We start from the raw sequence: 14,101 nt of genomic DNA, 5'->3' as shown, positions 1-14,101 counted from the left end.
TTACACAGGTGTTCCTTGTTTACCAGTCTTGCACTGAGCTGTATGGATCTCTCTATTTGATTCTTCAGAATGAAGTAGATAAGGAAATCAGGTTTCTGTGGGTGGGTGTAACTGGCAGATTCTTATCTCCCCACTGGGAGATTACAGCCTGTGGTGGTTCTGTAGTGCTGTTTTATCGCTCCTGGAAAAACCTGGAACCCCCAGTGTGACTCTTCTGATCAGAAATATTCTGGGAATGAAGTTGGCTACTAGCTGGACTTCATGCAATGGGGCAAGTGTAGAAGTGACTGATGTCTAGTCTTGGTGGTAACAGAATTGAAAAAAGATATCAATGGTAATAAAGTCCTGGGTTAACAAACATTAGCCAAACATATCAAAGACCGTCAATCAAATTAGAAGGTATTAAAAACAAGCCAGTGGGAGCGGCAGATAAGATCAGTTTTTTTAAAAATTCTGATTCCTTATCATCATTGAAGACATTTTGCCACTGTTTTTCATGCCAGGAAACCACAGAAACGTTTCTCATTATAAATATTCCCCATTTATAAGAATAAAGAGCAAGCGATGTGTCCTGTGTTGTGCAGTCAGTACCAACATTGTGTGTGTGTGTGTGTGTGTGAGAGAGAGAGAGAGAGAAAGAGAGAGAGAGGCAGAGGCAGGAGGAGAATAAAGGAGAGAAGGAGAAGGGGAGGGAGAGAAAGAGAGATGGTAAATAGTGAAAAGCTGATGATAAAATCACTCTCTCTGCCCCAGTTAGTAAAACTAATTATACCTTGAGTGATAATTTAGTTTGAAAACCAGAGGATCTGTTTCCTTATTCTTGCCCTTAGGACCACAGTGACAACACGCTTAGAGTAGCAGGGACCATGGCCCATGAAATGGGTCATAACTTTGGAATGTTTCATGACTCCTATGTTTGCAAGTGCCCTTCTACAATATGTGTGATGGACAGAGCACTAAGGTGAGGCTCTCTGGGAGGATGCATTCTGTCCCAGGTTTTGGTTCACTCTGGGCTGTATCTGCACTATATCTTTCATGTCATCTTCAGTCACACATTCAAACTTTTAAATATTGAATGGTATAATCATGAATGCATATCTATACCAAGCTACTTTATCCTCTATATGCAATATTTTTCATTAACTAAGACATCATTTAAACATATTGTTTAAATTCTGTTGACATGATTGACATTTTTAACTTCATCTTACCTACACAAAACCTGGTTTCAGAAAATCATTAGTATATATCAAATTTTCATTGAATTCAGACTGGGTGGTTCTAGGAGAAAAAGCTAATTAAAGAAGAGCATCCTTGCAGGAGGATAAAGACATTATACATCCCTGCCTTGCCTAAGCAAACTTTCCAGGGAATTTTATCTTTAAAAATCCCCAAATCCCTTTTATATATGTATTTCCTCTCTTCTATTTCCCTGTCCCAGCTCACTCAACCTAGGGTTAGTCTCCCAGACCCTTCCCCAAAATACTGTTATGGTGGAATGCCGTCATATATATTTGTTATCTCTCCCAGATACTATTGCATTTTTAAACCTCATCTTTGTGAAATGAAGAAATTCTGCCAAAAGTAATTCCTCTGAAGGAAAGTAAATTCTTAGACTCATAAATATGTATGACTTTACTACTTGAAAGGACTTCATAGCCAAAATGACCTAAGGCTGATTAAGATTATCTGGATAAGTCAGAGCATCTTTGTTTTTTTAAAACAGCAGCCTGGATGCTACACTTTAAGAATTGACATATTTTTTCATTAAGCTCGAGGTGTTTGTGTCCATCTAGGGGGGCTAATTCAGGCACACAAAGAGCTCATGACTTAGCTGTTGGGCAGTGGATTGAGTTTAATCTTTTAGGGCAGGTTTTGGGTGTATCATCCCCAATGTGTGATATTGCTCCCTTCATGCTCAGCATGACTGTGTTCCATTTTCTCTTTCCTTAATCTTCATAGCTTCTATATACCTACGGACTTCAGTTCCTGCAGCCGTGTCAGCTATGACAAGTTCTTTGAAGATAAATTATCAAATTGCCTTTTCAACGCTCCATTGCCTACAGATATCATATCCATTCCAATCTGTGGGAATCAGCTGGTAGAAATGGGGGAGGACTGTGATTGTGGGACTCCCCAGGTAACACCGAATAACTTTCTAAGATGGTCTAATTTGTTTTTCTATTGCTAAGACTATAAACTATAAAACTATATTATTACTCTGAAGTTGCACATTTTTTAATAACTTTGCATATGTTCATCTGTTAGACATTTGTCAGGCCAGCCTTTCTAACAATGACTACTGCATTGTTTAACAGACCTTCCTAATTTCTTTCTTGGGGTTCTTTCCCCATTTCCTGATTTTTTTTTTTTTTTAGTATTTTATTTATTTGATAGAGAGAGATATCACAAGTAGGCAGAGAGGCAGGCAGAGAGAGAGGGAAGAAGCAGGCTCCCTGCTGAGCAGAGAGCCCAATGCGGGCTTGATCCCAGGACCCTGAGATCATGACCTGAGCCGAAGGCAGAGGCTTTAACCTACTGAGCCACCCAGGCGTCCCCCCATTTCCTGATTTTTAAGAACCACTCAACAACTGGGGTTTGTATCCTCATTCCTCTCTTTCTGGCAGAAATAACTTCACTTTTCTTATGTGGATACGACCTACTGAGCAGTTACTTTAGACGTGGCACCTCAATAGCTCTTGGAGAGTGTAAATAGCTCACCCAAGGTCACAGAGCTGGTAGAGAGAGAGGCCAAGATGTAGACGCAGGTGTTTGATTTGGCAGTCGCAAAGCTATCTTGCACTGAGATTTAGTTTTTCTCTTTGTGACTTAAGAGTTTTTACCATTAGGAGTCCCTGCCTGATCCCACCCTATTTGTAGGGCCACCAGGCTTCCAAATGGGACCTTTGCCTCCATTTTATCAATATTTAATATGAGTGACCTGTTGAAGCCTCAAGGGGTCAGCTCTTCAGTAATTTCAAAATTTGACCACAAATGCATTCATTCTGTGAGAAAAGAGGAATCTTTCCAAGAGGATGTTTATATTTGAAATAGGGCAAGAGTTTTAATCCTAAAAAGTTGTAACTCTCTTAGGTAACCCAAACAGCTACAAGAGGAAGTTTCTGAGGGGAGAGCTTCCCCAAAGTCTCATGCAGATGCCTGATTTCTCAGAAACAAGGTGGGGAGAGCAAGACAAAGTCTATTGCTTAATGCAGAGTTGATTTAAATGTCAAAGTTGCATAAAGAACTATACTTTTAGGTTTTTAGTACGTCTTAGAGATTAAATCTACTGCTGAATAGGTACAAAACCGATGAGCTCAACTAATTATGTTTTTAACTATTTAGATAAATTTTATTGTTAAAAACCATCATTTTCCTTTTGTTTTCTTTCATAGTTTACCAAAAATCATTTTCAGTATCCCATGGGAGGCTGAGTGATCTAGAGGAGATACTCAAATTTAAAAAGGTGTCAGTGGAATTCAGATATATGACAAGTCACCATTGGTTTTAAAATCTGTTTTTCTAATGTTGAACTTTGTTCAATATTTTATTTTCCTGAATATTATCTTTAGACCATATCACAGTAGGGTCTGTTGATGAAAAAATTATATTATAAATTGTGGTGAAACAAGAGCAAAAAATGGAGACCCAATCTGGCATTTGCCTTTGTCTCTGGTATTTCTTAGGAATGTACCAACATTTGCTGTGACGCTAAAACTTGTAAAATCAAAGCAGGTTCTCAATGTGCATTAGGAGAATGCTGTGAAAAATGCCAGGTAAGATTATTATTTTATTCTATTTTAATAATTATGATTACTGTTTATTTTTCTCCATTAAAAATCTCAGTGATTGGGGCGCCTGGGTGGCTTAGTGGGTTAAGCCTCTGCCTTCGGCTCAGGTCATGATCTCAGGGTCCTGGGATCGAGTCCCGCATCGGGCTCTCTGCTTGGCGGGGAGCCTGCTTCCTCCTCTCTCTCTCTGCCTTCCTCTCTGCCTGCTTGTGTTCTCTCTCTGTCAAATAAATGAATAAAATCTTTAAGAAAAAAAAATCTCAGTGATTATGTTAAATAAAATAGCAAAGCACTAACTTTCTGTCTATAAAATAATGCTACCTACATATGAGTGTTTACAAACATGGGCTATTTGATTCCCCAACAACCCTTTGAATTAGATATTATTATCTCATTTTGCTCTTGAAGGAACAAAAGCTCAGAATAGAAAATGTGTGAAATGAGAGAGCCACAGAATGGCAGACTCCAAATGTGACCTCTTCCAAAGCCAATGCTGGGACTCCTACCTGCTGCTGCTTCTGATATCACAGAGCCTTCTTGCATGAAACCTCATAATTGGTTGCATTTTCCTTTAAAAGTGGGTTAAGTGGAAAAGTTTGGTTTTTGTTTTTTAATAATGTGGGGTCTTCCCTATCTTCAGGCTTTGACCTCACTTCAGGGTGAATTTCTTAGATATAATGTGAGCATTCTGTGTCATTTTCTCTGTAGGGCTTGTTGACTTTCCTTTCAGGTTCAAATTTAGAACTTTTCATTCTATCATTGCATGGAATTCTCTATTATGATTATTTGTTTATGTGTCTATTTTCTTAGTTAGACTGACTTCTGAGGGCAAGGGACTGATTCATTCTCACCTAGTACAGAGTTTCATACATTTTAAATGTTCAAGACCTGTTTGCAGAAGGAATGTGTGGACAGATGGCCTACCAGATTATAGGTAGGATTTAGGATTTTTTTCTTTTTGATGTCAGAAGGAGAGGAAAGAAATAAAAGAGTCCAAAAGGAAGAAAATTTGAGAATTTAAGTCGTATTCAACAAGTGTTGATTAAGTGCTATTTGTTGGAGATTGTGGGAGATCAAAAAAAAAAAAAAAGAAGTAGTCTTTGACTTCAAAGAACATGCTATTTCTTTAGGGTAATTATATACATACCTGAAACAGATGAAAATATAGTACAGGATTAAATGCCCAGGTAGACATTATAAGGATATTTGCCCTTTGTGTAATGTTTTCCACTTATATTTTCACCTAAGCTTCATAATGACTCTGTAAAGGAAATATTAGATGGGGAAATGGATTTTCAGAAAGATAAAGCCCCTTTTCTAAGGCATAAAGCTAGCCTCTGATAGAGCCAAGATTCAAATCTGCATCTTCCAAATCCAAATTCAGGGATCTTCCCATCATGTGTAGGAAAGAAAGGCAACAATGTGCCCTGAAGACGTCAGAGGAGGCTTCATGGAAAATGAGGCTGTCACTAGTCTTAAAGTCAAGTGCAGATTTTAAATAAGTAGACAGAAGGAGGAAAAATTCCTAAATGAGGAGACTGAGGGAAAGAATAAAGATTGAACAAGTAGCATAACCATGCTCACGTGAGAGCTGGTAAGAAAGCTCATCTGGCTGGGCAGCTGGTTTGAATTTGGAGGGTTGTGTATGATCTAATTAAATTTTGGATTCCACTCTGTCATTATGTAAAGATATTCAAAGTTCTCTGATGAGAGAGGAGCATGCTTGCTCACCTCATCTAGGGAAAGATATGCTTCCCAGTGTCCACAGAGGACTCTTCGGATCTGCATAAATGGCAGAATTTGTTTGACTAAGTTTTCCCTTAGGCAGTAAGAGCAAGATTTGCAGTGGAATTAATACATCAAATAAAAATACATCAAATGCACATTCAGTTGTTTCTCTCCCATAAGAAATCATTTCATAGGAAGAAGTGAGTTGAGAAGAAATATTTGAGTATACAATAAAAGGAATTAAGGATTAGGAAACACGATGCCTGGGAAAGTCTCAGGGCACACTGATCTGGTGCTTATAAACTTAACCTGCCTTAATACAGAAGATTCACTTCGCCAATAAATCTCTTAAGTTGCAGATATAAATCTCCTTGAAAATCTTGACAAAAATGTATTCAACAAAGGAAAAAATAAATCCCTTCTTTGCAACTAAGATGAGGTTTGGTTTTTTTCTATGCCTTTCTTCTTGATATTTCTATAGTGCTTGCACTATAAATTCAGAAATATTGATTATTTAAAGACTCTGGCCATTGGCAGAAGTCAATAGAAATGATATAATAGGAGATGTCTTTAGTTTATGCAACGCAGATGTAAGCTAGAATAGGATGCCTCTAACTACCTTGCCAAAAAAAGGCCAAAGGAAAAATATTATTTACGTTAACTTGAGATATTCGAGTAAGTTGTGTGGAAAAAAAAGCCTTTTCTTCATTTTTATTTCCCTGCAGTTTAAGAAGGCTGGTGCAGTGTGCAGACCAGCAAAAGATGAGTGTGATCTGCCGGAAATGTGTGATGGTAAATCTGGTGTTTGCCCTGATGATAGATTCCGAGTCAATGGCTTCCCCTGCCAAAACGGGGAGGGCTACTGCTTGATGGGGATGTGCCCCACGCTGCAGGAGCAGTGCACCGAGCTGTGGGGACCAGGTAGGAGGACAAGCCCCAGTGTCGCAGGCATTCCTGCTTCTATGTACATGAGAGGAAAAATGATGTTATAACAGGTGACAGTGTTTAATCATGGCCAAAGTAGTATTCTGTCCTAATCTTTTTTCTTAGAAACTGTTACAGCTCAAAATCCTGGATAAGTGCATTTTAAGACATAGGATCAATTTGGGGATTGCTAGATTCAACAAATACAAATAAGGATGGGCCAGTTAATTTGACTTTGAATTCCAGATTAACAATTTTTTTAATACCAGTATGTTTCATGAAATATTTGAGGTAAGCTTATACTAAGAAAACTCTATTTATCTGAAATTCCAATTTAACTGGGTAAAGCAGAAAAGAATATCCAATGGGAAAAGGTCTCCAATAAATGGTGTTGGGAAAACTGGAGAGCAACATGCAGAAGAATGAAGCTGGACCACTTTCTTACACCATACACAAAAATAAATTAAAAATGGATGAAAGACCTCTATGTGAAACTTGAAACCATAAAAATCCCAGAGGAGAACACAGGCAGTAACCTCTTTGACATTGGCCAGAGCAACTTCTTTCTAGACATGTCTCCTGAGGCAAGAGAAACAAAAGCAAAAATTAAAAAAATCAAAATAAAAAGTTTCCATACAGTGAAGGAAACAATTAACAAAACTAAAAGGCAATCTATGGAGTGGGAGAAGATATTTGCAAATGACATATCTGATAAAGAGTTAGGATTCAAAATATATAAAGAATTTATAGAACTTAATATCTCCAAAACAAATCATCTAGTTATAAAATGGGCAGAAGACATGAACAGACATTTTCCAAAGAAGACATCCAGATAGCCAGCAAACACATGAAATGATGCTCAACATCACTCATTACCAGGGAAATACAAATCAAAAGTACAATGAGATACCACCTCACACCTGTCAGGATTGCTAAAATTAGCAACACAAGAAAGAACAAGTGCTAGTGAGGATGTAGAAAAAGAACAACTCTCTTGCACTGTTGGTGTGAATGTAAATTGGTGTAGCCACTCTGGAAAACAGTATGGAGGTTCCTCAAAAAGTAACAAATAGAACTACCCTACGATCCAACAATTGCACTACTAGGTATATACCCAAAGAATACAAAAATACTAATTCAAAAGGATACATGAACTCTGGTGTTTATAGTGGTATTATCTACAATAGTCACAATATGGTTGTGACATATTAATATCTATATGTAAATATATATAGGTATGTTTATATTATATATACATAAATATTTGTGTATATGCATATGTGTGTGTGTGTGTGTGTATATATATGATTATTACTCAGCCATAAAAAGAATTGTCGTTTGCATTGATATGGATGGAACTAGAGTGTAATATGTTAAGTAGAGTAAGTCAGTCAGAGAAAGACCTACCACATGATTTCACTTATATGTGGAATTTAAGAAACAAAACAAATGAAGGGGGGGGAAGGCAAACCAAAAAACAGACGCTTTATTATGGAATGTTGAGTATTGTACACCTGAAACTAATATTACACTGTATGTTAACTACTGAAATTTAAATAAAAACTTAACAAAAAAACCCGCAAATTTAACTGGGTATCCTGTACTTTATCTGGCAACCCTAATCAAAATTCTTCTCAGATAAGTACACCCTTAGAAGTCTCTGTGTGCGTCTGTGTGTGTGTCTGTGTATGTCTTTGTGTGTGTGTCTGTGTGTGTATAGGGGTGGCAGGAGTGTTGGGAGATGAGCAGAGCATAAGGGAAGGGGGAGGAAAAAAGGACAGTGGGAATGCAGATGAGCAATTTGGAAAAGTGAAATCTCTTAAATGCTTATTTTGCCCATATTACTAGAGTTTTAGAAACCATAATCTCTGATTATACCATAAAAAAGAAGTTAAAAATAAAACTTAACAATCTCCAGAACTGTAAACTAAAACAAATTGTACTGAAACCTTGATCAGAAAGGCGATTTAAAAACTACCAGTTCTTTGGACTTCCTGGATATGATGTCCATGGTGCACAAATCTGTAATTTTCGTACCCTCTTCAGTTACACTTTCAGATTTGTCCCTAAATGACTGAGGAATGTTTTAATAGGGGAAAATACATATTTCTAAAAATACTTGAAGAGGGTTAGCACATACCAGGAATCTTCCATAATTCTCAAAAATATACATAATGCAAGATAAAGGAAATAACAAAAATCACTGTTTCACAATGTACCTAGCAAAAAAGAAACCTGAGAAATACATGGATTAGAATTTAGAAAAATTTCTGAATAAGAATAAATCCTTCATATCAGGCAAGGGTGGGCTGAGACACAATCTGAGGAGCAAAGCTTGATACCATTTGTGCGTGGGCAGGTGCACCGGCGGGCAGGAGTCTGGCCTCAGCAACCCTCCCGCTTATGGATCATGCAGCCTCACATGCTAAGTTACAGGTGGAAACAGAGATGGCTTTGTGGGTTAAAGAAAGATTCTGTGCTTCCTTGACTGACTTTAGTATACAGCAGAAATCTAGGGAAAGAAGAATTCTCTGCACAGAGTTGAAGTTCTGAGCATTCCTTTATTATCAAGTAATAAATCACTGCAGTAAATACAATTGCCTTCTCCTTTTACCTGACCCTTCACTATCTGCCACCCCTGCAAATCTGTAGATTTCCCAGTACCTAGACACTATTTATTTTGTTCATTACTGCTTCCCAGTGTGTTCCAGCATATTGCCTGACTTTCATAAATATTCAAAATTATTGAATTAATGTTGAACATATTCATCTGATACTGGAATAGGGAAGATCTTTTATTTTTATTTTTTTTTCCATTTTATTTATTTTTTCAGTGTAACAGTATTCATTCTTTTTGCACAACACCCAGTGCTCCATGCAAGGGAAGATCTTTTAAATCACACATTTAAAGTTTGCCCATATAAAAGATCAGAGATGCAGATTAGCTTTAAAAAAGTTCCAAAGGTAAAGGAAACAAAAGCGAAAATGAACTTTTGGGACTTCATCAAGATCAAAAGCTTCTGCACAGCAAAGGAAACAGTCAACAAAACAGAGGCAACCCACAGAATGGGAGAAGATATTTGCAAATGACAGTACAGACAAAAGGTTGATATCCAGGATCTATAAAGAACTTCTCAAACTCAACACACACAAAACAGATAATCATATCAAAAAATGAGCAGAAGACATGAACAGACACTTCTCCAATGAAGACATACAAATGGCTTCCAGACACATGAAAAAATGTTCATCATCACTAGCCATCAGGGAGATTCAAATTAAAATCACATTGAGTACCACCTTACACCAGTTAGAATGGCCAAAATTGGCAAGACAGGAAACAACGTGTGTTGGAGAGGATGTGGAGAAAGGGGAACCCTCTTACACTGTTGGTGGGAATGCAAGTTAGTGCAGCCACTTTGGAGAACAGTGTGGAGATTCCTGAAGAAATTAAGAATAGAGCTTCCCTATGACCCTGCAATTGCTCTGCTGGGTATTTACCCCAAAGATACAGATGTAGTGAAAAGAAGAGCCATCTGTACCCCAATGTTTATTGCAGCAATGGCCACGGTCGCCAAACTGTGGAAAGAACCAAGATGCCCTTCGACGGACGAATGGATAAGGAAGATGTGGTCCATATACACTATGGAGTATTATGCCTCCATCAGAAAGGAGATATACACAACTTTTGTATCAACATGGACGGGACTGGAAGAGATTATGCTGAGTGAAATAAGTCAAGCAGAGAGAGTCAAGTATCATATGGTTTCACTTATTTATGGAGCATAACAAATAACATGGAGGACACGGGGAGATGGAGAGGAGAAGGGAGTTGAGGGAAATTGGAAGGGGAGGTGAACCATGAGAGACTATGGACTCTGAAAAACAATCTGAGGGTTTTGAAAGGGTGGGGGTGGGAAGTTGTGGGAGCCAGGTGGTGGGTATTAGGGAGGGCACATATTGCATGGAGCACTGGGTGTGGTGCATAAACAATGCATTCTGTTACGCTGCAAATAAATAAATAAATAAATAAATAAGTTTCAAGTTTTGTAATCTATAAGGAATCACAAATTTATTTCAAATTAATCCTCACGGTTTGAAAAGTCTAATAACATATATAAGGAGAGAGATCACCCTCTTCAATATCAAATCATTTCTATAAACCCTTTGTAGTTTCAAATATTGAAAATGTGACCAAGGCATTAACAGATAATTTTTCATAAAGAAATACAAATGTCTAAAAATCATTGAAATCATTTTAACTCACTAGCCAGAAGTATGAAGTACTGACACATTGATGTGTCAGGAAATGCAAATATAGTAAGAAATACAATTGAAAAGTTGACTCCTTCAACACCTGTCAGATTGGTGAAACTTTAATATAGTTAATGTTCAGTGTCAGTGAAGATGTGGCAAAGCACCTACTTTTACACATTCTGGTAAAAACATGAATTAGCACAGTCTTTCCAGGATGAATTGGAAAAATGTATGTAAAACCTAAAACAATGTACTGCTTTCCCCAGCAAGTGTTTTTAGGAATATTTTTTCACAAACGATTTTCACCCCCCAATTTTTTTTTTTTTTGCCTTCCCCTGAGTATTTTATTTTAATTAACATATAATGTATTATTAGCCCTAGGGGTACAGGTCTGTGAGCCACCATCACCCAACACTTTTAAAATTGATAATGGATAATTGTGAAACATCTCAAAGTCAAAGAATAAGCATTACTCAAATAAATGATAGAGTATTTATGCAATGCCATTTTTACAACCATGCTACTGCTGAATATTTAGTGCCGGGAAAAAGACAAGTATACTTGTTATTTGGGAAGCAGTGTGGTACCGGGTGTATGAATGATGCTTTCCACAATATTAGCAGCAATAACTCTGATGTTTGGGATTAGGAGCATGCTTTTTCCTTATCATTCATGCCTAACTATTCAATTTTTTCATGTAGATATTTTATTATAATAGTAAGGAGCCTATAAATGTTACTAAGATCAAATAATTAAGAAAATATGATAATAAAACTTATTTTATCATCTTAGATATTGGAACGTGAAATTTATTTAAAATGATTCCAGCTTACAGATAAACTGAGAGGTTAAGGCAGTTGGCCAATGTCACACAGCTGTGATTTAGCTTCTGAGCTCTTAACCACTGTACTCTACTGCTCATCTGATGGGGATATAAAGAAGATTGCATGAGAAATTAAGTATGTGATGCCTATTGCTGTGCCTGCACAAAGCAGAAGTTTGACTAAGCATAGCAAGTAATTGTGACAGTAGCAAGTATTATCAGAAGAGCTTCCCAATGTCTGCTTGTGGGCTGTTAATATAATGATTGTGGTTCTCCTAGCTCAGTCTTCATATTTAGAGTTTTTTTTTAATCTTCAGCAAATCAACCACATTTCTAAATATTTAGATAGCCATTATTCAAAAATTAAAAATTTGAAGGCTTATTTATTTTATTTTTTAAAAAACATTTATTTAGAGAGAGAGTGTGTGAGGGGGAGGAGGAAGAGGGAGAGGGAGAGAATTTTTTTTTTTAATATTTTATTTATTTATTTGACAGAGAGAGAGGTCACAAGTAGGCAGAGAGGCAGGCAGAGAGAGAGGGAGAAACAGGCTCCTCACTGAGCAGAGAGCCCGATGCGGGGCTCAATCCCAGGACCCTGAGATCATGACCTGAGCCGAAGGCAGAGGCTTAAACCACTGAGCCACCCAGGCGCCCCGAGGGAGAGAATCTTAAGCAGACTCCAGGCTGAGGGGGGCAGCCTGTCACAGGGCTCGATCTCCCAACCCTGAAATTATGACCTGAATTGAAATCAAGAGTCTGATGCTTAACCAACTGAGCCACCCAGATACCCTTAAAAGAGTATTTTAAATATAACAAAACTATTCCAACCTGAATATTTCTGACAATGGTCAATGGGCTTATGCCAGAAAACTAATTCTCATTCTATATATTTCATTAATTTTATATTTCATTAATCCTTTGTAGCATTGAATATCTTATCTCTTTTCTTTTCTAATATGTCCCTACTGACCATGCCTGGTTCAAGGGACCAAGGTTGCAGACAAATCGTGTTATAGCAGGAATGAAGGTGGGTCAAAGTATGGGTACTGTCGCAAAGTGGATGCCACACACATTCCCTGCAAAGCAACGTAAGTGGCCTTGTTGTTTGAACCCTCCTGCCCCATAGACTAGAGAAATAATTCACTTCCAGACACATGTTCTGATTTATTCCAGTTAAAGCAAAAGTTAATTTGAACATCATTCATTTGATAAGCATTCATTGGGTGATGATTATGTGCTGTGTTTTAGACTAGGCACTAAGTTAAAATACAAATAAGAAATTCTTTTTTCCAGTGCCTCATGGTGGGTGCTCTGGATGACACGTACAGTCATTGTGAAATAAAGGGAATGTGTGGATGGAACGTGCAGCAATGAATGGGCATGTCTGGAAGTCTATACATGGACTTTCCAGTATAACTTAGGAGCTTTTCCAGCTAAGTGTTTCGTTATGGTTCTCAGAGTGTAAATATTTATCTACTCAGAGGAATAACCAATACAATGCTCATTTGGTTTTATTTAAGATTGCCATGTCATTATCTAAGAAAAAACACAGTAAGAGAAAAGATTGACGATTGACCTGGAGAATTTATTTTACTTTTTGTATTGATATTCTGGAAAATAAATTTCTTGAATATCATAAGCAATGGACTTGAGATCTTTGTATAAGGTCTTTCTGATTCTGTAATTTTAAGATGACTTTTATAATTTAGATTATAATGGATTAAACTGAGTACCTTCTCCAAATTTCACACATACTAAATAATGTGGAATAAGAAACTGAACAAGATCAACAATTCTCAAAGTTTTTCTATTAAACAGTGATTTTTCCAGATGATAAATATTACCAAGCTATATTTCAGACAGAGTATCTTCCTTTGGAGAGTCTGAGCCTAAAGGATAAAAATATTCTGTGGTCTCTCCTTTATAAGAAATCAGGGCAGATTCAAAAGGGAAAACAATTTTGTAAAAAGCAATGCATGTGTTTTCTGGGAACCAATATGTAGTTCAAGAGGCAGCGAGCAGGAAAGAGAGTAAGGTGGTTCCACTTCCCTCTGTAGCAAGTGCACACATTGTCCTGAATGACTATGATCCCTGGATCATTCCTCCAACTAGAGGCACAAACATGTCATTCTTTCCACAGGCTGACCTCCTAGTCACTTCTGAATAGTCATTGGTTGTAGTGGAGAGAGGACCTGAAATTCTCTGTGCTCTAGGCCTTCCTTATAAAAGCTCTACCTAAGTGACTCAAGAAAAATGCCTCTTCAAGTTTGGAGAGAATGTGTGCCTTTCTCCACTCCTTTGTCATATTTGCTAACAGTTGCCAGAAACGTCAGGACAATCTGATTCTGTCCCTCTCAGAGTAGTTTTTCACAGAATTCCTCTGAATTCTGCATAAAGTAATTGACTCCAATTTTATTGGACCTGACTTCATTCACCTTGGCAGTGAGTGCTGAGCTGTTTCATCTTTATTTGCAGGGAGACAGTTCTTTCCGGAACCCCACATGATGTCTTTGAGTGTCACCCAAGGCTCAGCCTTATGTAGTCACAGCTATAGTTGAGAGACTTAATATGTGCAATT

The 14,101-nt window shown here is 37.5% G+C and overlaps 1 protein-coding gene across 3 annotated transcripts in view; it reads left to right on the top strand.

The window, feature by feature from the left end:
* Positions 1 to 14,101, top strand: part of ADAM28 (ADAM metallopeptidase domain 28) — a 106,304-nt gene that overhangs the window by 73,590 nt on the left and 18,613 nt on the right. For all 3 annotated transcript variants that reach the window (XM_045997478.1, XM_045997479.1, XM_045997477.1), the window contains exons 11-15: positions 831 to 961; positions 1,963 to 2,140; positions 3,687 to 3,776; positions 6,245 to 6,440; positions 12,509 to 12,611. In XM_045997478.1, coding sequence (XP_045853434.1) covers positions 831 to 961; positions 1,963 to 2,140; positions 3,687 to 3,776; positions 6,245 to 6,440; positions 12,509 to 12,611 — 698 coding nt within the window. The remainder of the gene's footprint in view (positions 1 to 830; positions 962 to 1,962; positions 2,141 to 3,686; positions 3,777 to 6,244; positions 6,441 to 12,508; positions 12,612 to 14,101) is intronic.

This window comes from Meles meles, chromosome 2, assembly GCF_922984935.1.
Source record: "Meles meles chromosome 2, mMelMel3.1 paternal haplotype, whole genome shotgun sequence".
Classification (NCBI taxonomy): Eukaryota; Metazoa; Chordata; class Mammalia; order Carnivora; family Mustelidae; genus Meles; species Meles meles.
This window is presented reverse-complemented; position numbering and strand designations above follow the sequence as displayed.